The sequence below is a fragment of the Miniopterus schreibersii genome (genome assembly GCF_964146895.1).
Source record: "Miniopterus schreibersii genome assembly, chromosome: 15".
Lineage (NCBI taxonomy): Eukaryota > Metazoa > Chordata > Mammalia > Chiroptera > Miniopteridae > Miniopterus > Miniopterus schreibersii.
In genome coordinates this window covers 20772503-20797162 of record NC_138115.1, presented here as the reverse complement: position 1 = coordinate 20797162, position 24660 = coordinate 20772503, and the positions used below count along the sequence as shown (strand labels likewise).

The 24660-nt window shown below is 39.3% G+C and overlaps 1 protein-coding gene across 26 annotated transcripts in view; it reads right to left on the bottom strand.

Annotated features, from left to right (window-relative positions):
- Nucleotides 1–4200: 4200 nt before the first annotated feature.
- SETD5 (SET domain containing 5) overlaps nt 4201–24660 on the bottom strand; it is a 77228-nt gene continuing 56768 nt past the window's right edge. For 20 of the 26 annotated variants that reach the window (XM_081159416.1, XM_081159399.1, XM_081159406.1 and 17 more), the window contains 7 exons: nt 15842–16086; nt 12573–12629; nt 10188–10658; nt 7250–7548; nt 6054–6187; nt 5486–5574; nt 4201–5175 (listed from right to left, as the gene is read on the bottom strand). In XM_081159416.1, coding sequence (XP_081015542.1) covers nt 4567–5175; nt 5486–5574; nt 6054–6187; nt 7250–7548; nt 10188–10658; nt 12573–12629; nt 15842–16086 — 1904 coding nt within the window. In that variant the 3' untranslated portion in view covers nt 4201–4566. The remainder of the gene's footprint in view (nt 5176–5485; nt 5575–6053; nt 6188–7249; nt 7549–10187; nt 10659–12572; nt 12630–15841; nt 16087–24660) is intronic. The other 6 variants (XM_081159407.1, XM_081159410.1, XM_081159409.1 and 3 more) reach the window with 1 other exon arrangement.

The window sequence follows — 24660 nt, the reverse complement described above, 5'->3', positions numbered from 1 at the left end:
AACTCTAGCTTTCTCTATTTTTTCCTGGATAAACCGCAAAATTTCCAAAACTCAGTTTGGGCCTGCCATTTAGAAGAGAGAAATCTTTGTAAGTTGTATCCTCTAAAATTCATTGAAAAATTATAAATCAAAAATAATACCTTCTTTATGCATTGTTAAGTGTGAATCAGCTAGCTGATGGCATAAATGGAAGAATCTGGTAAACTGGAAAGTCATAAATAAGATGCATGATCGCACTAGTTTAATACTGTTCAGCTTCTTACATTTATTTATTTAGAAAATGTATCTTTATTGATTTCAGAGAGAGGAAGAAAGAGGGAGAAAGAGAAACATCAGTGATGAACGAGTCATTGATCAGCTGCCTCCTGCAGCACCTGACTGGGGATCGAGCCCACAACCTGGGCATGTGCCCTGACCGGGAATCGAACCCCGATCGCCTGGATCCTAGGTTGGCGCTCAACCGCTGAGCCATGCCCGGCCAGGCCAGCTTCTTACATTTAGAGTATAAATATAAGTATATAAATGTACCTAGTAATAGAGTAGGTACTTGATAACAATAGCAAATATACTAATTCCTAATAGCCAGATGGCTCTTACCTTCACATTCCTAGCACCTTACATGTAGCCCAGCACACAGCAGGTATTTAGTAAATGATTATGGAACAGCATCTTCCAATTCTGGCAATAATCAGATGAGCTTATTCATAATCAGAAGCCCTAGGGTACAGCTGGAACACTGCACCAGGCCTCAATTTCTCATCTTTAAGCATCTGACTTGCTTTCAGCACAGAATTATGAGACCAACTAAGACACTACATATGGAAATGCTTTTTAAAGACGACTATGTACCTATTTTCCTTTTACCCCAGGCAGAATTCAGTTGTGGCTGTTGTAAGGTTACCTAAGTATTCCTATAGGCATTTGGGAAAGGTCTTCTAAACAGACAATCATTTTTATTATGTCTTTAATTGGTTATTTTCTAAGCTCCTTAAAGAAATGGGCAGCATTTTCTCCATCTTTGAATCCCTTATATGCTTAGCAAAATGTAGTCTATTGTAGGTCTCAGTCAATATTTGTCAAATGTTAGAGCAAAACACTTTCATAGCAAACCATCAGCAAGCACTGCTGTTTAGCTGCAAAACATGCCAATTCCAAGTCCTTCTCCTTACCCATTATTATTGTCTTAATAGAAGTCACCACTGTGTTGCTGCTTGCCTGAAACACTGCTATAGCTTCCAAACTGGTTTCCCGGCATCTATTTCTCTCCCAATAGGATCAAAACAATCAGAGTAATTTTAAAAAACTACCCAACCAACAAAACATAAATTAGACCATGTCACTTCTCTGCTTAATATTCTGCAATGACTTTCCCACTGTACTTAGAATCCAGATTCTTTAAACTAAGCCCACAGGCTGTACCTTAAATCTGGACCAGCAAATCTGACTAGTCACATATTTCTGTAAATATAGCTTTACTGGAGCACAGCCACACACTGCCTACGGCTACTTTTGTATTGCAACGGCAGAGTTGAATAGTTGTAACAGAGACCATATGGCTTGCAAAGCCTAAATATTATGTGGCCCTTCATAAACAGTTTGCTGACCCCTGTGCCACATGATCCAACCCCTACCTTCCTGTCCTACTGGATATCTACCACACCCTGCCCTGGTCATTCACTATATCCTAACCATACCATTCTTGCTTTGCACCTGCTGTTCTAACTCCCCAGGAATGATCTTTATTCATATCATCCCATGAGAACCTCCTTATTGCTGAGGCCTCAGCTTAAATGTCACCTTCTTACCCTGATCAATCATTTTGGAGTGGCCTCTTAACCTCCCTAGTTACATAACAGCTATGAAACAATAACATGGTAATGGCTACTTGAAATTATGGACTGGTTTAGTTCTCACCCTGCTTCAGATTGTAAGCACTAGGAAAGCTGAGATTTTATCTGCCTGCCTCATGCCCCATTTTAATCACATAAACCCAACAAAAACAATGCCTGGAACTGTTTGAGAAGAAAAAGGCCAATTAATAGATGCTGAATGAATAAGGTTAAGGTCAAGGTCAGGAACTCTAGTCTGGTTCAAGTCAGTTTGCAATGTTCAGTCCCACTGCTGCAGGCTGACCTGCCCTTAGTCACCTTAAAAGGCAGAAGGAAGATCAATCCATATTCTTGGCCCCATTATGGGCACAACTACACCAAAAGCACATTCTCCTGAACGTGGGTATACCTTGCTCTCCTCAGGTAAGGAAATAGTTAGGAGCCAGGCTGGGCGTGGCTCAGCGGTTGAGCACTGATCTAGTATTTAGGAGATGGTGGTTCGATTCCCGGTCAGGGCACATGCCTGGGTTGCAGGAGGCAGCCAATCAGTGATGACTCTCTCATCACTGATGTTTCTCTCTCTCTTTCTCTCTCCCTTTTCCTTCCTCTCTCTGAAATCAATAAAGATATATTACAAAAAAAAAAAAAAGTTAGGAAAACACTGTAAGGCAAGGTCACAGAACTGGACAAAGAAGTTCTCAACTTTATGATTATTATGGTTAAGAATTTTATTATCAAAATTATTACATCTCTTGTGAAAGTTCAAATGTTACATCAAGGTGTAAACACTCCACTTGAGAAAGAAGTGATACTTCTTCCCTTCCAAGAGTTCCCCCCACCCCCCGCCCCCATCCCCCCCCAGAGGTCTGGTCTTGACAGCACCCTGCCCACACAGAGTGGCTGGGGTCTCTGCACGTGCCAGGCAGGGTGAGGGCCGCCTGCCTGCTGGCCTCTCCCCTCGGTTAACAGCCAAGGGGAGAATGCAAACCCCAGCCCAAATGGAGAGACATTTACATACGTTTTATATAATATACAAAGAAACCAGCATCCCAGGCAACATGATTTCCACTCCCAAGGCTCTCCCAGACTGATGGGTTTGTGGGGGAAACAACAAAAAGAAAAGTATTCTGCTGAGGTCTCAGCATTAAAAAAAAGAAAAAAGAAAAAAAAATCTCCCCTCATTTGAGCAAACACCTGATTTCAATTTTGAAAAAGTGAAATTTTGTAACAGTCACACACAAAGAGAGAAGACTGTGCATATGATAGTTGTAGGAAGGGTAGAAGGAAGGGGATGCGAGAGGTGGGGGAAAAAAGAAAACTGGAGGGAAGGAAGGAGGGAGACTCACAGTATTATCTTGTCCAAAAGAAAAGAAGTAAGGTCCACTGCAGCACCAGGGATTACACCTGTCATAGATCTGCTACCCCTACCATGGTTATAACTGAATACAAAATTAGATAAATAAAAACACGCCGGATATTACAGTAAACAAGTGAAAGAAATAAGCTGGCAACCGTATGGAATTTAAAAAGATTGTGTACCCCACCTGGGCTGGCTCCAGGGCTCCTCCAGGGGTGTACAACAGGCACAATGCACTGATGGGGAGAAGCCAGTCTGCTCTTGTCTCTCATCCAGAACAGTGTTAGGTGTGTGGGTGGCTTTCTCACTGTCTCACCCATGCCACTCTCAAATAAGCATCCCCCAAAGAAATGTGGAACACGCCCACACACAATCACAGTCCTGTCGGCACCACTCCACACATCTTTCCACTCTTACCCTGCAGTCACGAGTGCATGCTCCCCAATCATGGAGGCGGTCCTACTCATGGGATCATCAACTCCTGATTAATTGGGAGTAGAAAAAATAAAATTCAAAGAATTCCCAAACCACCTGGGATCCTTCCTAATCAAATTTATTGCCAACAGCTGTTAAGTAGCAAGTGGCCCATCTCACTCTTTACCTACCTACTTCAAGGGTTACTGAGCTGTGAAATAGCTTGGGGAAGGGGAGTGGGATGGTAACAGCTGGGGGCTCAGACAATCTACTAGGTTAATCTGCTCCTGAATAATCAAGAGTTGACCACAAGCTTTTCTTCAGAGAGCCAGGCACCCCTTAGTCAGAGCACATTCCAAGCTTCACTATCCCTGCCTATTTCTCAGTGATTCAAAGACAAAGGTAGGGAACATTCTTGGTGGACACATCTTAGCTGGATATCTGCTTTTGGAATGGTTGTCTTACGGTGAACATTTATATACCTACCTTTTTTCTTAAGTGCATAAAACCCTAACACTACTCAGATGGCTTGGGGCTTTGAGATTGGCTGTTTTCATGTTTGTTTGTTTTTTCCCTTTGAAAACTTTTTTTTTTTTTTTTGGATTTTAAAAAGATGTCCTCACTGCACAAGTGACTACAGGCTACAGGCAAGGATGGGAGACGGAGGCTTCAACACAACTCATTGCACTTAGAACCGTTACTAACCGAAACACCATTTGCTTGTCAACAATGTACCCTTAACAGCAGGGAGAAACTTCTTTATAGTCTCTGCTTCAGACAAGATTTACATCTTTCTCCAAGGCCAGAGCCAGCTGTGACCACAAGTCTTGTTTCTTGTCGACCAGACCCAATCCTCTGGCACCTTGTACCCCCTTCCCCAGCAATCTGCTTGGCCTAGGTTCCAGAGGCAGCTGGAAGGAAGCAGCTATGGGCTCATTCAGTTTTGTTTGCCCAAATCCAGAAGCCCTAGGAAAGTCCTGTCTGAGTCTTGACTCCTGACCCTTGCAACGGCTGGAGTCGGTACTGGTGCACACCCCCACTCCCACGGTGCGGGTAATGCTGTGAATTGGAAACCGCAGATACCCTGGAGGCCTGGTAGGCAGTGGACTGCCCAGCACTGGGCAGACTGATAGTCCGTAAGTCTGATGGCAATGACGACCTAGAGTTCTGAGGAAAGGAGGTGGAACTCAGAGTTCCTGTGCTGGATTGGGAAACCGAGTCTGAGGTCGGTGAGTCTGAGGGGCCCTGCGGGGTAGGGCTAGCAGCGCTAGAAGGGCAGCTCCTCCTTGGAAGATTGCTGCCCGTGCTGTTTCCAGAATGTGGCTGGCTGCTATAATACCCTGGTGTCCCCGTAAATGAAGCCAATGAGTCTGTGGACACAGGGTGGGCGGGGCTGGAATAGGACGTAGAAGAGAGGGAAGATTCTGAAGAACCGTGAGAGGGGGGATTTCCAGGTCTCAGTGCAGTAGTTCGGTAACTGTATCCTGGAGATTGGGTTGGATGTCCTCGAAAGGGGGAGGAACTTTGTTGAAGGAGGCTTTGTGATTCTGTCCGTGGACTATCACACTGCAGGAGCTAGAAAGAGTTGAGAAGAAAAGCATAAAGTGGTGAAAAAGTCCCTATTTAAGCTATTTAGGTTTGTGAATATTTAAAACACCCTACTTTTTCTTTATTTGCTTAATCATTTGTTCTTTTTAGAATACCAAAGACAGTAAAATGGCTATTTCTGATCACTTTATTTTTCTAGCATGATTGATTACCTGAAGGTGAGTAGACGATGGCTTATTTCTAAGGCTGCTGAAACTATATGCAAAGATGACATCTCAAAACATTTGGAACCCAGAACACACTCCAATGCCCATAGATGAGCAATTTCTTGTCTCACCTGGTAGCTGTATCGGGAAGGGCTGTAAACGGCTGCTCCTTTTGAGAGTGCTAAGCTCAGTGTCTCTGGGCCTTCTCCATCTGCGGGGTCTGGAATATAATACAAAATCAACTTGGCTTCTTAGAAGAAGTGAGAAATAGCCACTGTTTATTCCAATCACTAATGCCATCACTAACCCATGCTGCTCTCTTTCTGACAAATCACGTGAGTGCAGCACGCCAGAAGGGCAAAAGGAGTGGTTAATTATGGGCTATGTCTTAAATGCCTGATCTGTTTCCTGTCTCCTTTCTCTTCATCCTTCAACAAGGTGGATTTCAGACCGTTGGAGAGATGAGTTACAAAAAAGTATTCCTTGGGGAAAAAAGAGCACACAGAGAAAAAGCAATGCTAGATCTTAAGAATGCTTTAGCCCAAAAGAGTAAAAGCAAACTAAGCTGGAACCTTGCAAACAATGAAGCCCAACCACATAAGAAGCTGACTCACCTCAGCCTAGTATCTGTTATAAAATGTGTGGAGCCTGGGTCACATGCCCCCAAACCTGGTAGACAGCACAAAGCCATAGGTTTACCTGAGTCTTTCTCTGTGATGTTACTCTCCCACGTGGGAGAAGGCTCTCCTTTTTGGGCCACCCTCACACTGCTTCGGAGGACTTTGGGGATGCTTCCTCCTTCTCGGAGTCGTTCTACTGATGTGGGAACCATCCTGTGAAGGCAACAGGGTGCAAGTTTATGCCACAGGGTTTCTGAGTCAAGAGGGTGGAACAACTGAATCTCTGACAAAGATTGTACAACATATTCTCTTAAACACACCTTCTTAGACATTATTTTCTTCAGGATCAATTTAAAACGAGGTTATTTTCTCTGCCTCAAACTATGTTAGGCACAAAAGAAAAAACACTTTTAAAGAAAAAGCAATGAAGGAAAAAGTAAATTTAAAGATGTCTACTTTTTTAAACCTCCATCTCCACCCCAAATTATAAGAGAAAGTTTAGTTACAGAAGTAGTAAAAGTGAGCCACAGAAGAAATGGGCTCAGGGAACAAGTTATAGAGGCAAAAGAAGGGCCCATGGAACTTAGGAGAAAGGCAGAGGTAATGCACCTGGGGGCAGAGGGGAAAGATGTGGACATGCTCCTGAGAGGGAGTGTGTGCTTAACTCCCACTTTGAAATGCTAAGTTTTCTCTTCTGTGAAGTCATGTGCCTGGCACATAGTACTTAATACGTTTCATAGATTAATAAACATTATTTGTTTGAGCCCCGTCTCTTTCGCAGGCTTCATTTCTTCCGTTCAAGATCCCTGAACTGCGTCTTCTTCTATTTCGCTCATCTGATACTCAGTACTTGACACCAGTATTATGTGTGGTCTCCCTTAAGCCAGACAAATTCTTTCAGAATACATCTTCTCTCTCTGTATATGCTGGCTGTGTGGAATTGAGACATCTGTTGTCAATTTAAGTGGAACTGACCTGAACTCTTAAATTACCTTTCATACAAAATAGGAAAATAGAAGAGGCAGTGTTAGGGCCCAGCAAATACTATATAGCTTATCTGTGTCCACAATTGTATGCAGTCCAAAGTGGTGTCCCACAGGATTGGTAGCAAATGTTTGCTTCTGTAAGGCTGGGAGGTTCTGGCTGATATTATTTAATCAGATGAACAGGAAAGAGGGAGCTGTTGTCTGGCTTTCTCAGGTAAATGTTCACATATGTTTTAGGTAAAACTGGGAATGATCCATTTAGTTATTAAAGCATCAAATATCAACTCACCACCTACTGCTGATATTCTCTTGAGGTCTGCAGTGAGATGAAGTGCCTCTGGAATCGGATGGGCTTACCGCCTCCAAATGGGACAAAGAGGAATGAGATGGGGAGAACTTTTTGTGAGGGGAAGATGGGGTTCGGGCTGAGGATCCCTGCACACCATGGGCACCAGTGTCAGAAAGTGAGTTACTGCTGCCTTGCCCAGCTCCTGCAGATTTGCTTTTGCTCTGTGCAGAGTCACCTCCCCCACCAGCAGAATTCTCCTTGGCTTCCTGTTTCCGTTTGCGGTACTCCAGCAGGGATACCTACAAAGGAAGTAACAAACAGGACTCTAGAAACTGGTAGTGGATCAGTAGCAATGGGGAAAGATGAACCCTAGTACACCATTAGCAAGCCATGCAAACAAAGCAGACACCAACATTGGCAACTTTTTTTCAGGTGTGACAAAGATCTCAGCACAGCTACCTATTTACATCAGTCAGATATTGGGAAGGAGAAGAGAAGACACCAGGAGATAACATTTTTGAAGACTGGTGTTCACCAGTAGATTTCAACCTTTTTTCTGCCTTCAAAAAAAAAACCTGTGAGATTACAGTTACCCCATAACAGAAGCGTGCTATCATAGTTATCTGCAACAATGGTAGCTCCTAGAAAAGGGAGCTTATGTAGTTTGAAAAAGCCTCCCAGGTGATTCTGATAGCTCTTTCCCACTTCCTAGAAATCCCTAGAGATCGCTGTTAAAAAAAAAAAAAAAAAAGAGAGAGGTAAAACACCCCAAAACAAAAGAAAAAGCCAATTCTTTAGGGTTCTTAAATGTGCTTAATTTTCCAAGATACACGAGATTCATTAGTGTTTCTTTCTTACACATAGAGAAACTAATGTAAAAGGAGAAAGGAAATAATTTCGGTTCTTATTTTAGCAAGCCAGCTCTATTAACCCTATACATACTTGGAAATTTCTCCCCAGCTCGTCGATCACCTGCTTCATTCTTTCTGATTGCTACAACAGAATCCTCTCCCTGCCCTGCTTGGCAAACCTCCTCTGTGGCGTTACAGTGCATTGAGCTTACACCATTAGCAGCCTGTTAAAACATCTTGCTTGTTTCCCCACTAAACTGTACGTTCTACAGGGCAAAGTTTATTTGTTTTTTTTTAATCTTTAATATCCAGCACAGAACTTGGCCAATAGCAGGTGCTCAGCAATAGTTCTGAAATAAATCATGATTTCAATCACTTTTGCATATAATAAAACCAGAAATCCAAAGACTATTTCCATTTTTGTTCCTGATAGTCAATGCTGTTCATGCAACAGTCTTCAAAATTCATTGCTGTTTTATCCCAAATTATCTGCCACTGTTTCATCCTTTTATCCTGTTAGGGCTCTCAATATAAAATATAACAAAACTCAAAATAAGACAATTTTATATACGCATTTTTCATACACAATCTGGGAAAGAAGTTAATAATAATGATTTTTGGTAATGTATTTTATTGTAATGTAAATGTAAAAAAAGCCACTAGGCTACATTTTACCACGAGTACTACAGATATTTTGCAATTATGTGAGAATCACACACACATAATATTTAGCTTCTCTAGCCCTGCCCAATAAATAAAAGTTGCTATGCCAACCCTCAAATACTCCCATGCATATACAAGTGCACCTAGTTGAAAACCACTGGTATAAAAAGCAGACTTTTGGCTTCATAATTTCTAGAACATGCATTGCTTAAAAGCCAAGTCCCAAACCACTAGCCAAGCTCTGTATGGCTTGGCCTTGCTCATCTCTCTTTATTCTCCTTATTCCCCCCACCCTTCCTCTGACACCACAGCAATACTCAACTGTTTGCAATCACATCACATCCCTGCTGCCCATCCAATGGAGTGTCACATAATTACTTGTTCTGCTCCCTCTTCTGTAACATCCCCATTTGCTGGCTGATGGATTCCTACTTTTTGTCTAAGATTAACTAAATCAGTGACCTGTCATCTCTCACTCCACTACCCCTCAAACTGGCTAAGAGCCTCTTGTTTGTTCTTTTGATAAATCTTTTTTTTCTTTTTTAATCTTTATTGATTTGAGAGAGGAAGGGAGAGGAAGAGAGAGAAATATCAATGATGAGAGAATCATTGATCAGCTGCCCCCTGCATGCCCCCTACTGGGGACTGAGCCCACAACCCGGGCAAGTGCCCTGACAGGGAACTGAACTGCGATCTCCTGGATCAGAGGTCAATGCTCAACCACTAGCAATGCCGGCTGGGTGTCTTGTTTGTTCTTAAAGCACCGTCCACATATCTGACTAGCCAGGTTCTCCTGTTAAGATGTTCTAACCACATCTGAATAACTCCTTTGGAGCATCCATCGCCATTAAAATTAATAACTTATTAATATAATTATCTGCTAAACTCAGTTTCACTTGCTATAAGCTCCATTAGGGCAGAACCTAGGAGGCAATATAGCATGGTGGCAATAAGAGCACGCAATCTAGAATCAAACAGACCTGGGTACTGTCCTGGCTCTTCCATTTACTAGCTGTGTGACCATGTGCAAGTCACTCAACTTGCCTTAATTTTGCCATCTGCAAAGTGGGAAATTACCTATCTACAGGATTATTTTGAGGATTAAGTGCATAAGAAGAGCTTAACAGTGCCTAGAACATAGGGAGTGCTAAGTAATACAAGTAATCAATAATATTCTTATCCACTGCTCTAGTCTTTGAACTGCCTGTGTGCTGTACATACATGATAGGCATTTAAATATGCTAATTATTTAGAGCATTCATCAAATTGTATTAAAACAGCCTGACTTTTATTGGACATGGCAGACCATGTCTTACTTATCTTTGTTTTCTTCACACTGAGAACAGTGCTGAACACATAGCAGTAACTTCATAAATATCTATTGTTAGTGCTCTTCAAAAGGGCCTGTATCATGTGAAACTTACCTTTTTCCTCTGTGGTGGGTTCTGGGGGGCAGATGGGACTCCTTCACAAGCCCTTTCACCACCAGGTGACATGGATCCACGAGAGACATCTTTCATAAAACCATGTTCATATCTGCTGGGAAACCCTTCTGCAGGGGAACAATATCCCCCATCCAAATGTAAAGGCTTCCTATCCCCTACCAGGGGAGACCCTCGATATAATCCATCTGCTCGAGGCATAGCGTTCAATGGGGAATAGGCATACATTAAGTTAAACTCTGTCCGAAATGCCTGGTCCGAGTTTCTCATGAGGGTCTGATGTCCATCCCCACTCCTGCTGGGAAAGCCAGTCTCAGAGGTGGGCCCGATGGAGGGATGAGGAGTCAGGTCAGAATGAGCCGAGTTGATGAGGGAAGGTCTGTCAGCACAGCTGTTAGTGTTGGAGTCAAGGTAGCCTACTTTTGTCAAGTCCAGGTCTTTTCGGTGACAAAGCTGAAAGAATAAAAATCAATGGAGACATGGGGTAGGGAAGAAAAAAAAAAGTCAAAGGGCAGAAAAGAAGGGGGTAAGAGAGACACAAGTGAACAGCAAAGACAAGAGGGATGGAAGCAGAAGAGAGAATGCCATTAACATCTGTAAGAGTCCCATGTAGCAACAGTGTATACAGGCCATATCACTAAACAACCCCCACCTTTCCCAAATTACTTTCAAGTCTTTCTGGAAGGGAATACTGGAAAAATCAGAATTAGATAATTGGCCAAATGTGACTACTTTGCCTGCTTAGCCTTTCATCAGGTTTGCTGAATCACCTTGCACTACATTAAGGGATTGGCAGTATAATTTGGGATTTATCTGAGCCCCATGTATGATACAGCAGTGAGACCAGCTGGTGTCTTAAGATAACTGGCTTCTGGTGTTATTCATTTCTAAGTTAATATTGATGGAGGGTGGAAGGAGGGAAAAGTCGAAAGAAAGTAGAAAGCAGATGGAAAGTTAAGTATTTAAGGTACTGGTTCAGTAAAGGAGAAAGGCATCAAAGACATCAACCAACCAGCTCTCCATTCACTTTCACTACTAAACAGATATATTTCTCGTAAAACCTCCTGGCCACTCAGTTCTTCCTCACCTTCTAATCTATGTCAACATACCACAGCACCACTAACGCCCCTCACTGCAGAGTATCAGAAATGCTGAAATGTATCAAAAATAAACCCCATCTACTGTTTGGTTATCTTTACCTCCTAACACCAAGATTTTCCACCACTAGGTCAACTAACTCACTCTAGAAAGAATGGTTCCAGAAACCCAGATACCACACCATGTCAGCCTCCAAAATATGCTATCTTAGAGCCTTTAGCACCTGAGGAGAGAACACTATACTTTCCTTAAGACAGCAAAAACCACCCAGAAAACCTTTAGTACACTGGAGTACAACCTTTCTCAGATTCACATTGATCTATAAAATCCTACTAATTGAGAATTTGGTCAACCGTCAATGTGTTTAACACTAATTTTTTATTAGAAGGAGGGGGATTAACAGTTTAGTTAATTTCTAAAAGGTCATGAGGGACTATAATTTTCTCTTCAAGAGGAAAAAGACTCCATGTGGATTCATGGAATTATTCATTACTACCTCTGTCCAAATTTTCTAATAGTTAAGAAATGCTAGCACTAAAATCTGAATTTTACATCTCCAGAGCAGCAGGTTTCTGAGCAAAGCACTCAACTGATATCCTAAGAGATACCACTTGTATGGCAACCATATCCCAACCACTGCAGAATGGAGGCCTGTGCCACAGAAACCATGGGCTGCGTAGTTTCCTTGTGTACCCAATGAGGAGCTACAAAAATACAGAAAGTCAAGAGGCTTAACTGTCCCGTTTTAAAGAAGCTACTCAATCTACCAACCAAAACCCCAAACATGCAGTTAAACAGAGCTCTCATATTAACCCAGGAAAAAGGCATATATCACTGCTTAACTTTTCCAACAAGTTGCTCCTTTATCAGCCTAAGATAGTATCAAAAGAGCTCCTACCAACTTTTGATTCAACTTTTCTTATTTAACAAACACACATTATTTGTTAAGACTTTAACAAGGCTCCTACATCTTCAGCCTCCTTTAAACTTTTCTTCTAGATACTACCCTTCTTTTAAAGTAACTCTTTAGTCACTCCCTCCCCCAAACAACAACAGAAACAACCCCCCCCCATAGCTACTTTATTTTCCTCCACCTACATTGACAGTTCTGAGTAACCAGTCATACATGGGAAGATTCATTCACCTTAGTGACCAACTGGCCACCCTCCAGCCCATCACCCCATTCACTTGGATACCCCAGCCCTTCCCACACACTCATGCACACTCACTCTCAGCCTCCAAGTGTGATTGAGATGGTGTGATAACTACCTCGGGTGACAGGGACTCGGGCCTATTCGCAGGGTAACTCTCAGGGGAGGATATGTTCTAGAGGAGGGAAAAGCATCTTGTTATTCATCTACTTGAAGTCAAGAAGCAAAACAAAACAAAAAATAAATTAAAAGCAAGCACAGATAGTTAGCAACAACTTTTTTTTTGGGTAGGGTGGGGTGGGAGGGACAAGAATGCACAGGAGAAATGCTTAACTGCAGAATTCATCTCAATGAACAGAATGACTTGTTAAAAATGCTTCCTGGTGCCTTTGAAAGCATTTAAGAATAAATTGGTTATAATGTTTCATGCTATAAGAAAACATCTCAAGCAGTATCAGGAAAGAGGTGAAATTTCACACTATTATAGTTGACCCTTGAATAACACTGGTTTGAACTGTTTAGGTTCACTTATACATGGATTTCCCCCCCAATAAATATAGTACTGTAAATGTATTTTCTCTTCCTTATGATTTTCTTAACATTTTTTTCTCTAGCTTATTTTATTGTAAGAATATACAATACATATAACATACAAAATATGTATTAATTGACTTACCATTAAGACGTCTAATCAACAGTAGTTAGTTATTAGTAAAGTTTTTTGGGTGGGGGTGTCAAAAGTTGTATGTGAATTTTTAAATGAGCATGAGTTGGTACTTCCAACTCCCGTGTTATTCAAGGGTCAAATGTCTATTTCTTTCTACGTCAGATGAGAGTTTAGCAACCTACAGTATTTGTTATTGGGCACCCCAACCACTTATTCCTCCTTAGGGGAACCTTTTTCCTTCACCCCACACCCGCCCCTGAACATTACATTTCTTCATTCTCCTATGTGACTCTGGCCAACCATCGTTTTCCGGGGAAACCATTTAGCATGCTGGAGGATGACAGGACTAGGGAGATGGTGAGTTCCTCTTGAATATCAGTTCTGAAGATAAGACTGATGGACTCTCTAGCTCACAGACTACATAGTTCTTTTCATAAGCTAATTGGTTCTGACCACACCTACCAACATCCTCTGATGTTAAAATCCATTGTACTTTTGAGAACAGAGGGGGGAAAAAGCAGATGTGTATACCCTGACCCCTGCTTCCTAAACAGGTTTACCCTTAGGGCTTTCACCTGAGGCATCACTCTCCTAACAAACAGAAACTGGATAGTGAACTCTGATGGGAAGATCTGAATGGTAAAAGTGGAAAGAATGATGGTGGTAACAAGAATTCAGGGTGACACGAGTAAGGTAAGGGGGGGAAGGTTCCTAATGTTGTATACTATGCACAACTGAGTCTGTGGTAGGGGAAATAAGGCTGCTTCAGCAGAGCAGGGTATTGATTGGCTGTTAATTTTACTTGGTGGGATAGGTAGAGTGTGTGAAATGGACAGTAAAGAGATCACAAGGCAGAGAGAGAAGAGTTATTGTGGTAGAAAGGGGAAGCGAATTAAGTGTGCCTCCTCAATCTTGCTTTGTCTCTTTTCTTGATGCTTTCCCCTTATGATCTTGTTCTCTTCCACTAGTGTCTCCTCAACTCCTTCACTTGGAGTTGGAAAAATGTCTCACTTTTCTCCTGAAATGTTTATTTTTCCTTTCAAAAACATATCCCCCCCAACCAAGCTGATCTTTACTTGTGACACCTTTTGGTATTTCTCTGTGTCAGTCTTGGGTGGAAATAAGGCTCCTTACACCTCCTTATACTAGGAAATAGGAAAGAGTACGGCAATGAGAATGATAAGGATGGTCAGAATGGTGAGGTTTGTCTTTTAATTGATTAGAAAGGCTAAATTTCCTCAGTTAAATAATGAGATTAAAACAGAAACATACACTGAACTTTTATATCCCCCCCCCCTCCTGGTATTCTAATAAGCTTTGACTATGCACCAATAAAAGGATCTTGATTAAAAAATATATATATATATGTAACACCTTACACTTTCATAGTATTTCATAGTTATCCAAAATGCTACAAGGGGGTAGGAAAATGCACTGAGTACTAAACTTAGCTGTTTGGGAAGGTGACTTACCTTCTAATTTCACCTTTAATTATAATAAAACCTACAGACAAAGTATGAATCCCTTTTCCTATAATATACTGCCCTCCAGGGAGAATGTCCTCTCATAAAATTTTATTAGCAAACTCTAGTTGCTAACTGAAGTCAACTGCAATTAGACCAGGTAAACTTTGTAAGGCCTGAATTAGCTGCTTTACTATCTGGCTAAAAAGACCACCACAAGGAATTAGAAATCAGATATAACAAGGAAAGTTTTTTACCCATTAAAAAGAGGTTTCCTCCAAAAGTCAAGTTAATAGCTTAGGTATAGCTGCTATCTACCTCTTTCTGAGTTAGCCATTTACAAGTCCAGATATTTTTAATCCCCATGCTCTCATAAAAGCTCAACAGAGAGGATGACATTGGTTAGGATATTCATGTGGAGAAGTGCAAACTAGGGGCAGAGCTGAGTTTGTTTAGTGATCAGAACAAAATTTTCTGAGAAGGAAAGGATAGTGTATGTCTAATTTAATTATAAATCAAAGCAACATGCGATAGATGAGGTATTTTTTATACACATGGAATCTACTAGGCAAATCTGCTGTCACCCAAGCTTGAATACTAAACTGATTCAGAATTAATGTTTTGAAACAGCTGAGATATACAATTCTAACTTAATCCAGAGAGTGAATGTAATCAATGTCTTTATAAATGTGTTGCTAGTTTCTGTCTCACTCCTAACACATTGTAACAAAAAGGGAAAAGAACCTGGAGTAGGAAAAAAGCCCTCATTTGCCATAAACCATATGCTTTCTCAATCCCTTTTCACTAAGGCCATACATGAGAATACAAAACAGGGAAAGATACTTTACTGATTTAAAGGCCTAGAAACAAAGATACAAACAGTATAATCAGAGCTCTCAGGCTGGTGTCATTAATGATTACTAGGCAGCTAGAGGCCTGTTTTAACCAAGTAGAGAGAAAAGACAAAGATGGAGATCTAGCATGCTTATTATCTGAAGTTAAAGAGACAAATGGACTGCATGCAAAAGGCAAATGAATGTCATCTGTGGTACAACTTTTCCAATTTTGGGAAGTATGTGGACTGCCAAGATGAGAGGCTACCAGGTAATAGGTCACACTGACCATGAGGTTTCCCATTCTCTTGCTAAAACAGGCAAGGAACATGGTAAAGAAGCATTTGGAATGCTATTATATTTGAAATGAGGAGGTGCAAATGATGACTCTATTCAGCACTCCCCCAAACCAAACCCAAATCACCTCAAACTGCAGAGGAGTATTGCAGCGACTAGCAGTAGTAAGAGACGTGATTGGTGAGAACATGAGGCTGTATCCATTTCGACATTCTTCTTCTGGATGAGATGGGCCAGGTGTGGTCAGCTGAGGGCTCTTTGAGCCTGGATTGGGAGGGGGTGGTGTGACTGGAGATAGAGGCCGAAGTAACTTAGTGACGTTCTGCTCCATCAGATAGCGAGACTTCCATTTCTTTAATGGGCTCAACAAGTCTGTGAAATACAAAGCTCTGATGAGAGGCTGAAACTACAGTTTAAATGGAGTAAAGCCATTAATTTGTAGCCCACAATGGCTCTCAACTCCTCTTTTGCCTCATCCAATTGTTATCTCCTGAAATCAACCTAAAAGCCCAAAGAAACTCTTTAATTGACACTCTTAATTTTCAAAACTATCTCCCAGAGAATTTCCAGATGAATCTGACACTTCTGGAGCTAATTAATCTCTTCCAGTGGAAAATATAAAGTAACTTTTACACTGAGTTTCCAAGAATCCCAAATTTGTGTTACTCTGTTAAAATCATCCTCTACTTAACATGTCACCAGCTCAAGCTTCCAGAATGCGAACTACATACTTCTTTTATCTTCTCTTACACATTTTTGCCATTTTTCAGCTGCATCTATGACATTCTTCTTTAGTAGGAATGAGGTACACATGAATACCTGATCCATATCTAGCCACTAGCTTTAGAGCGCTTCAAAGTGTGAAACAACTTCTATGAAAACCCCTAACCATTTAAAAAAACTAGGCTGGAACTTTTTATCATTAGAATATCCAATTTTCTATACCTTTTAGGTCCACTTAAAAAGTAAGTTACTATTGTATATATTTTAGTGACTACACCGGCCAAAGTACCTATATCCCACTTTCTCTGAGGAAAAAATCTACTTATTCATCTACAACAGTTAAAAGATATTTGTTTACTTAATATCTACTATATGAAAACCACTGAACTAGGTTTAAGGGGGGATAGAAAATGGTCATTATATAATCTATTTAAAAGGTACTTACAAATTTTTTAAGAAACAGAAAACATGTAAAACATGTTTAGTATAAATTAAAAATCTCAACAGAGGTGATCATACTGCTGTTAGTAAAATATAATTATACTTTTAACTGCTTATTACATACTTGGCACTATATTACATGCTTTGTGTGAATTAATCAGATTTAATTTGAACAACTCTATAAATTCAGCACTATTATCATCATCCCCATTTTAAAGATAAGGAATTCTGTGTGTAGAGAGATAAAGTCTAGGTGATCTGGTTCCCATCTACATTCTATTTTATTTATTTACTGTTTATTTAAAAAAAAAAATTTATTGATTTTATTTGGGGAGAGAGAAACATCTACTTGTCGTTTCACTTACTTATGCATTTCTTGACTGATTCTTGTATGTGCCCTGACCAGGATAGAAACTGCAACCTTGGTGTATCAGGATGATGCTCTAACCAACTGAGCAACCAGGCCAGGGCTCCATCTACATTCTTAATCACTAGATTAAATTATATCCCCAGGGCTTGGTGAATGGAGTAACATTTACCCCAGGCCCTTAAGAAAAAGTTCTGGGACAGAAGGTCATGATCAGAGCTATGCACCAGGAATATTATTCTAGTAGTAACGGTTAGGATGAGCTTAGAAGTGGGAAACTATTTCAATTAATGGAATAGTTAATAAAAAAGAATTATGAGTCACTGAACTAGAGCAGATTTTAGACACAGAGGAAGAATAAGTGCAAAAAATACTGGAGATGCATATTTTCCTTTCTGATATCTGAGAATTAATTTTCCTAGATTGGAAGTATATTTGTAGTTTCCTTTTGTTCCAGATACTAAGTTTTCTTTCTTATTTCTCTTTTCTCCTTTTGAAAAGTGCCTAGGTATAAAAACACAAGTGATTTCTGACTTATATTTAGAATACCTTTTCTATATTTCAAGAGTCTTAAACAGTGAATTTTTTATTTTATTTTTGTTAATCCTCACCTGAGGATATTTTTTCCATTGCTTTTTCAGAGAGTGGAAGGGAGGGAAGGAGTGGGGAGAGAGGGCGAGAGACAAACATTGACTGGTTGCCTCCCACAGGCACCCTCTCTGAGGACAGGGAGCAAACCTGCAACCCAGGTATGTGCCCTTGACTGGGAACTGAACCCGAGACTTCGGTGCACTGGCCAATGCTCTAACCACCAGCCAAGGCAAAGAGTGAATCTTTTAAAAGACTGCTATATAGCTAGGTACAACACTGTAACTACTAATTATATAAGTGATAAAGTTCATTGCAGAAAGCTGGAAAGTTCAGGCGAACCCACCCCCAAATCAATTTACAGATCATTTAAGACATATTTACTGAGTACTTACAATGATATCACAGTCAACAAAACAGACCTGATGAAGTTTATGGGCCAGTGGTCAATTGCATTTTTTCTAGTTTCATTTTTCTTTTGCAGTATATAGCTTTCAAGTTTTATGTAGTTAAATCTACCCATCTTTTATGTTTTTCTTTTACCTTTACTCAAATACTTCCCAACATTATATAAACAAATATCAACATATGGAAACACAATTTAAAATCACAACCTCAAATTAATGTACTGCTAATATCCTGGTGTATTTTCTTTTTTAAAAAAATGTTTTTACTGATTTTTTAGAAAAGAGAGGAAGGGAGAGGGAGACAGAAACACTGATGGGTTGCCTCCTACACGCCCCCTACTGGGGATTGAGCCAGCATGGGGGGGGGGAGGGAAGAAGAAAGTGCCCTGATTGGTAATCGAACCTGTGACCTCTTGGTTCATGGGTGGAAGTGCAATCACTGAACCACACCGACTGGGCTATCCTGGTGTATTTTCTTTCTTTCTTTCTTTTTAAAAATATATCTTTATTGATTTCAGAGAGAGGAGAGGAGAGGGAGAGAGAGAGATAGAAACATCAACGATGAGAGTCATTGATCGGCTGCAGCCCGCAACCCGGGCATGTGCCCTGACCGGGAATCGAACCCTGATCGCCTGGATCCTAGGTTGATGCTTAACCACTGAGCCACGTCCGGCCGGGCCATACTGGTTTATTTTCACGGTCTTATTGACTGGACTAAAATCACACTGCACCTGGCTGGGCATGGCTGAGCGGTTGAGTTATCGACCTAGGATCCAGGCAATCGGGGTTCGATTCTCAGTCAAGGCACTTGCCCAGGTTGCAGGCTCGATCCCCAGTAGGGGGAATGCAGGAGGAAGCTGATCAATGACTCTCTCATCATTGATGTTTCTATCTCTATCTCTCTCTCTCCCCCTCTCCTTTCCTCTCTCTGAAATCAATAAAGATATGTTTAAAAAAAAAAAATCTAAACTAAAATTTTAATGGCTGTAGTATGACATCCATATTGTCAAAATTTAACCCACTTAAGTATTTTTCATGTTTTTTTCCCCTCCTCAATGAGCAATAATCTTGCTCTTACATATTTCTGCACTTGTTTACTTTTTAGGACAAATGTCTAGATACAGAATTGTTAAATCAAAAGAATATTTCTATAGGTTCACTGGCTTTAGATTTATTCTTGTGTGAATTGTCCATTCATGTCTTTTAGACTGCATTCTATAGGGTGCTGATCTTGATCTTCATTTGTAAGGGCTCTTTAAGTAATAAGAATGTTGACCCTTTGACAAAAATGTTACAGTGTCCTGGCTGGTGTGGCTCAGTTGGTTGAGTGTTGTTCTGTGCACTGAGAGGTAGCTGGTTCCATTCCTGGCTTTCAGGCTCGAGCCCCAGGTAAGGGGTGCACAGGAGGGAGTCAATCATTTTCTTTCACTCAAATCAATAAAAAAAAAAATTAGCTATATTCTCCCAGTTTGCTATCCGCCTTTTAATTTTATTAATAGGCTTTTTTTGCCTATACAATGTTTTATCTCTATATTTAATTTTAAAGTTTAACTCAAATAGAGTGTAAGGGAGTGATCATCCTTTAACATGCCAAATGGCTAGCATGTTTTTCCAAAATCTTTTGTAATTATAGAATAATTATAATTTCTCCATTGATTTGAAATATGACATTTATCCTATTAGAGTCTTACATATATACTGGGTTTAGTTCTGAATGTTATTCTGTACACTTGATGTCCAAATGGCATCAATACTGACATAACATTTTAAGTAAAATTGTTTGGGCTATACCAGCAATTCTCCAGCTTTCCAAAATATTTTGGCTATTCTAGCATACTTGTTCATGTCAATGAGCTATAGAAACCATTTATTAAACATGTTGATCTATTAAAAAAACAAAACCAAAAGTAGTTAGAATTTTGATTGGAGTTGTATTAAATTCACAAGTAATTTGGGGAGAATTCTCAGCACCATGGCATGATCTTTCAGCTACTCATACCTTCATTTATATCTCTTTTCAAACAGATCCGTCACATCTTTAATTAACTTTACTCTTTAGTGTTCTCTATTTTTTGCTACTACTATAAACTGCATGTATTTCTCTGTTATCTAAATGGTATTGTTAGCATATTGATCTCAACCAGTTTTTCAGTTGAATTTTTTTCACCATGAAGCACAACTATCAACTGTTTTGAGATAAATGTAAGAAAATTAAGTATATTATTTTATTATATTTATCATTAAATTCATTTACAGTGCTATTACTTTCCCTCCTCCATTTGGTCTCCTAATAAATTAATTATATATATAAATTTCCAAATACGGAACTAACCATATATTCCTAGGAGAAATTTTATTTAGTCATAGTATACTACTCTCTTAATATTCTTAAGAGATTCAAGACTCAGACCACTAACATCTAATTCAGCCCGGCTGGAATGGCTCAGTTGGCTGAGCACTGTCCTGTGTACCAAAGGGTTGCTGGTTCAATGGTTGCTGGTTCAATTCATGGTCACAGCACATGCCTGGGTTGCGAGGGTTTGATCCATAGTCAGGGCATGAACTGAAGGCAACCTATCCATCTTTCTCTCTCCCTCTCCCTCCCCCTCCCTCCCTCCCTCCCTCCCTCCCTGCCTCCCTGCCTCCCTGCCTCCCTCCCTTTCTCTCTCTCACCAAGCATGTCCTTGGGTGAGCTTGGGTAAGGATTAAGAAAAAAAAAATCTAGTTCAAAAGTAGTATTCTGGCCTTTGGCTGGGTGGCTCAGTTGGTTAGAGCATCACCCTGATATGCCAATGTTGCGGGTTCAATCCTAGTCAGGGCACATACAAGGAACAACCAATGAATGCATAAATAAGTGGAACAACAAATCGATGCATCTCTCTCTCTAAAAATCAATCAATAAAATAATTAAAAAAAAAAGCAGTATTATGCTTTTGATTCATTTTATCAGATTAACTTAATCTGATAAACCAACCAAACAAAATTCTAACATTTCCTTATTGACTGAAATCCAGGTTGTTTTTATCCTATAAAATTTTGCAATTATTAATAATTCTATGACTAATGCTTTGTATAAAAATTTTGGTCCACACCTACTTCTATAGAACAGATACCTAACAGAACTACTACTAGGTTAAGGAGTATGAATATTTTTAATGCCTATGGTAAATCTTACCAAATTGCTAGTAGGGATAATACTGTCATTTTTATTGCAAATCCTTTCTCCCAATATATTTGTCCCTGTTAATTCAGAGGAAATATGGAAAGACACATTGTTTATACAAGTTTGATTAAAAAAAAAAAAGTCAATGTGCCCAAATTTGCTTTGTCAAGAATCTAATTCTTTTCAATCCCCCCAAATTCCAGAATAATTTACATCTTTCATTTATATAAGGCCTGTTTCTGACTATTCTGTTCTATATCTATACACAGATCTATCATTCTGTCATCTATCTATCTATCATCTATCTATCTATCTATCTATCTATCTATCTATCTATCTATCTATCTATCTATCATCTATCTATCTATCTATCTATCTATCTATCTATCTATCTATCTATCTATCTATCATCTATCTATCATCATTATCTATCTATCTATCTATCTATCTATCTATCTATCTATCTATCTATCTATCTATCTATCATCTATCTATCTATCATCATTATCTATCTATCTATCTATCTATCTATCTATCTATCTATCTATCTATCTATCTATCTATCTATCATCATCTATCTATCTATCATCTATCATCATCTTTATTAATTCTTGGACCAGCACTGTACTAATTTAATTACTAGCATCCAGCTTCATATTAGAAGCTGGTTTCATGCTTCTAAGGAAAGTATGTCTTATCATTATTCTTTTTCGATTTTTTTTCTTGGTTGTTTCATGTTTATTTTTTAGATAAACATCAATTTAATTTAATCAAATCCCACAAACCAGCTAGTTTGATAGGAACTCTATGAAGTCAGAGAAAGAAAGAATATTGATTATATTTATTCTTTCCATTAAGGAATATGAAATTTCTCTCCATTGCCTCAAGACTTTAAAAATATTTCTCAAGCCTTGGCCAGTGCAGCTAAGTGGTTAGAGCATTGGCCCACACACCAAAGGGTTGCTAGCTCTATACCTGACCCTGTGGGTGTATCTCATGGGAAGCAACCAATCAATGTGTCTCTCTCACATCAATGTTTCTCCCTCCCCCACAATTTCCTCCCCCTTCCATTCTCTCTAAAAACCAATGGAAAAAATATCCTCAGGTGAGGATTAATAACAAAAATTACAGTAATGGGCCCCGCTGGTGTGGCTCAGTGGTTGAGTGTCGACCTATGCACCAGGAGGTCACAGTCGATTCCCTGATTCCTGATCAGGGCACATGCCCAGGTTGCGAGCTCAATCCCCAGTGGGGGTAGGAGCTGGGGGGAGGGTTGGGTTGTGCAGCTGACCGATGTTGATGCATTGATGTTTCTCTCTCTCTAAAATCAACAAAAACATATTAAAAAAAAGTCTCAGTAATAGTTTGCTCCATATGCTGCTACACTAATATATTCCTAGGCAGTTTCTTAGTTCATAAATAATGAACGTTACACTTGCCCCTAAGCTGACTAATAATAACTTTCATTTCTATACAAATTTAGCTTTTAGGAATTTAGAATTTTTAATGTATTGTAGTATCTAATTTCTGTAAATGTTCCATAAGAACAAGTATTTTGTGTAGAATAATGACAGTAATTATTATTCTGACATAATAATAATAGGGTCTGATACTGCACTAATAAGTACTTTATACATATAATTTAATCTCCTATCAGTTCTATAAAGCAGATATTACTATTCCCATTTTATAGATGAGGCTAAGAGATGTTTAGTAACGTGCCCAATATCACATAGTAAAGGGTAGAGCTGGTCTTCAAATTCAGGTCTGTTGGGAGTCTTTCTACTACACCAAACTGTTTCCCTTTCTTGATTAATATCTCCCTGGTCTTTTTGGGAAACAAACATACAAATCCGAAAACAACAAATAAAAATAATTCCTCAGGATTTACACTAACTTGTAGCAATATACAAAGTAACCCATCTGACTAGTGCTTGGTTTTAATTAAATTATTTTCCTTTTGTTTATGTTGCTCCTTACTAAGGCAAGGTGTGTCTTTTGCATGTTCCTCACTGCTAGAGACAGGATCAGAAGTTCAATAAAGGTTGGTGACTAAGAGTTTTAATTCCATTCCAAATAAGACACGTAGTAACAAAGGCACTTTCCCTATGTCTTTGCCAGTCAGGACAAGAACTGCTATACAACTGCCTTTTCTCAACCTCAAATATGTACACACTTAACACACAAACCATACACAAATACAAATGGGCATTATATAGATTTGAAACGTATACCAGATAAAAGATTTCAGTTAAATTATATTCTCACTCTACTGTAAAAGCTACCACAAATTGATAGTGATGGAAATCTGGTTACTGGTATTTTTTTAACATTAATCTGGTTTGAATAAATCTTCATGATACATGATAAGAGAGTAAAATATTTTAAATACATGTATCATTTATCTTCCACACTGGGATTTTATTATCCTGGGGTTATACACATGATAATTTATAAGGCATAATCCAATCTAGGGACAAAAGAATAAACAAAGTCAATAATTTAAAAAAATATATAATTTTAGCAGCCTATTCTTTCCCAAATACACTATACAAAATTTAAACACAAAGCAGATTATTAGCAGACAAATGTATTTAATTCAATTTTATATTTACTCAGCAGGTTAATGAATAGAAACAATGAATTTTTATGAAAATCTCAAATATCATCATGTTAGCTGTAGGCTTAGATGGCTTTTAGCATCTATTTATCTTGGTATTTTGTTTTGATTGTATCCTATCCATACAACTGATTTAGAGATAAACTTACTGAAATCACAGAGAACTTTTCAATTAAGCTGATCTTGGCAGGAGAAACTTTGGTAAAAAGTTTGTCCCCAAATAAGTTGGTATCACAAGTACATGCCCCAGTGGTTTCAACTGCAACTCAATTATACCCCCAGTAAGAGTAACTGTAAAAACCAGTGGACTGTATGATTTTTCATGGCTCTGTAGTTTAAAACCTAATGAATACTTTAAATTGGATTCAAGGTTGTGTCTTCTAAAAACTTTTACGCTAACAGTGCAAGCCCTTTTTAAAACAAACAATTCCTAATAATTTCTCGTTTACTTCTTTCATCCACTGACCCTTCAACCAAGCCACACCCAACTCTATTACCTACAATCGTGATTCATTCCTGAACAGTGTCCCACATATTTTTTATTTCCCCTTTTATAAATATGAATAAAGTTTTCCTAAGCTTACTACCTGAAATGTATCTAACCTTTTTATAACCATTTCTGCTGTTATCTGTATAC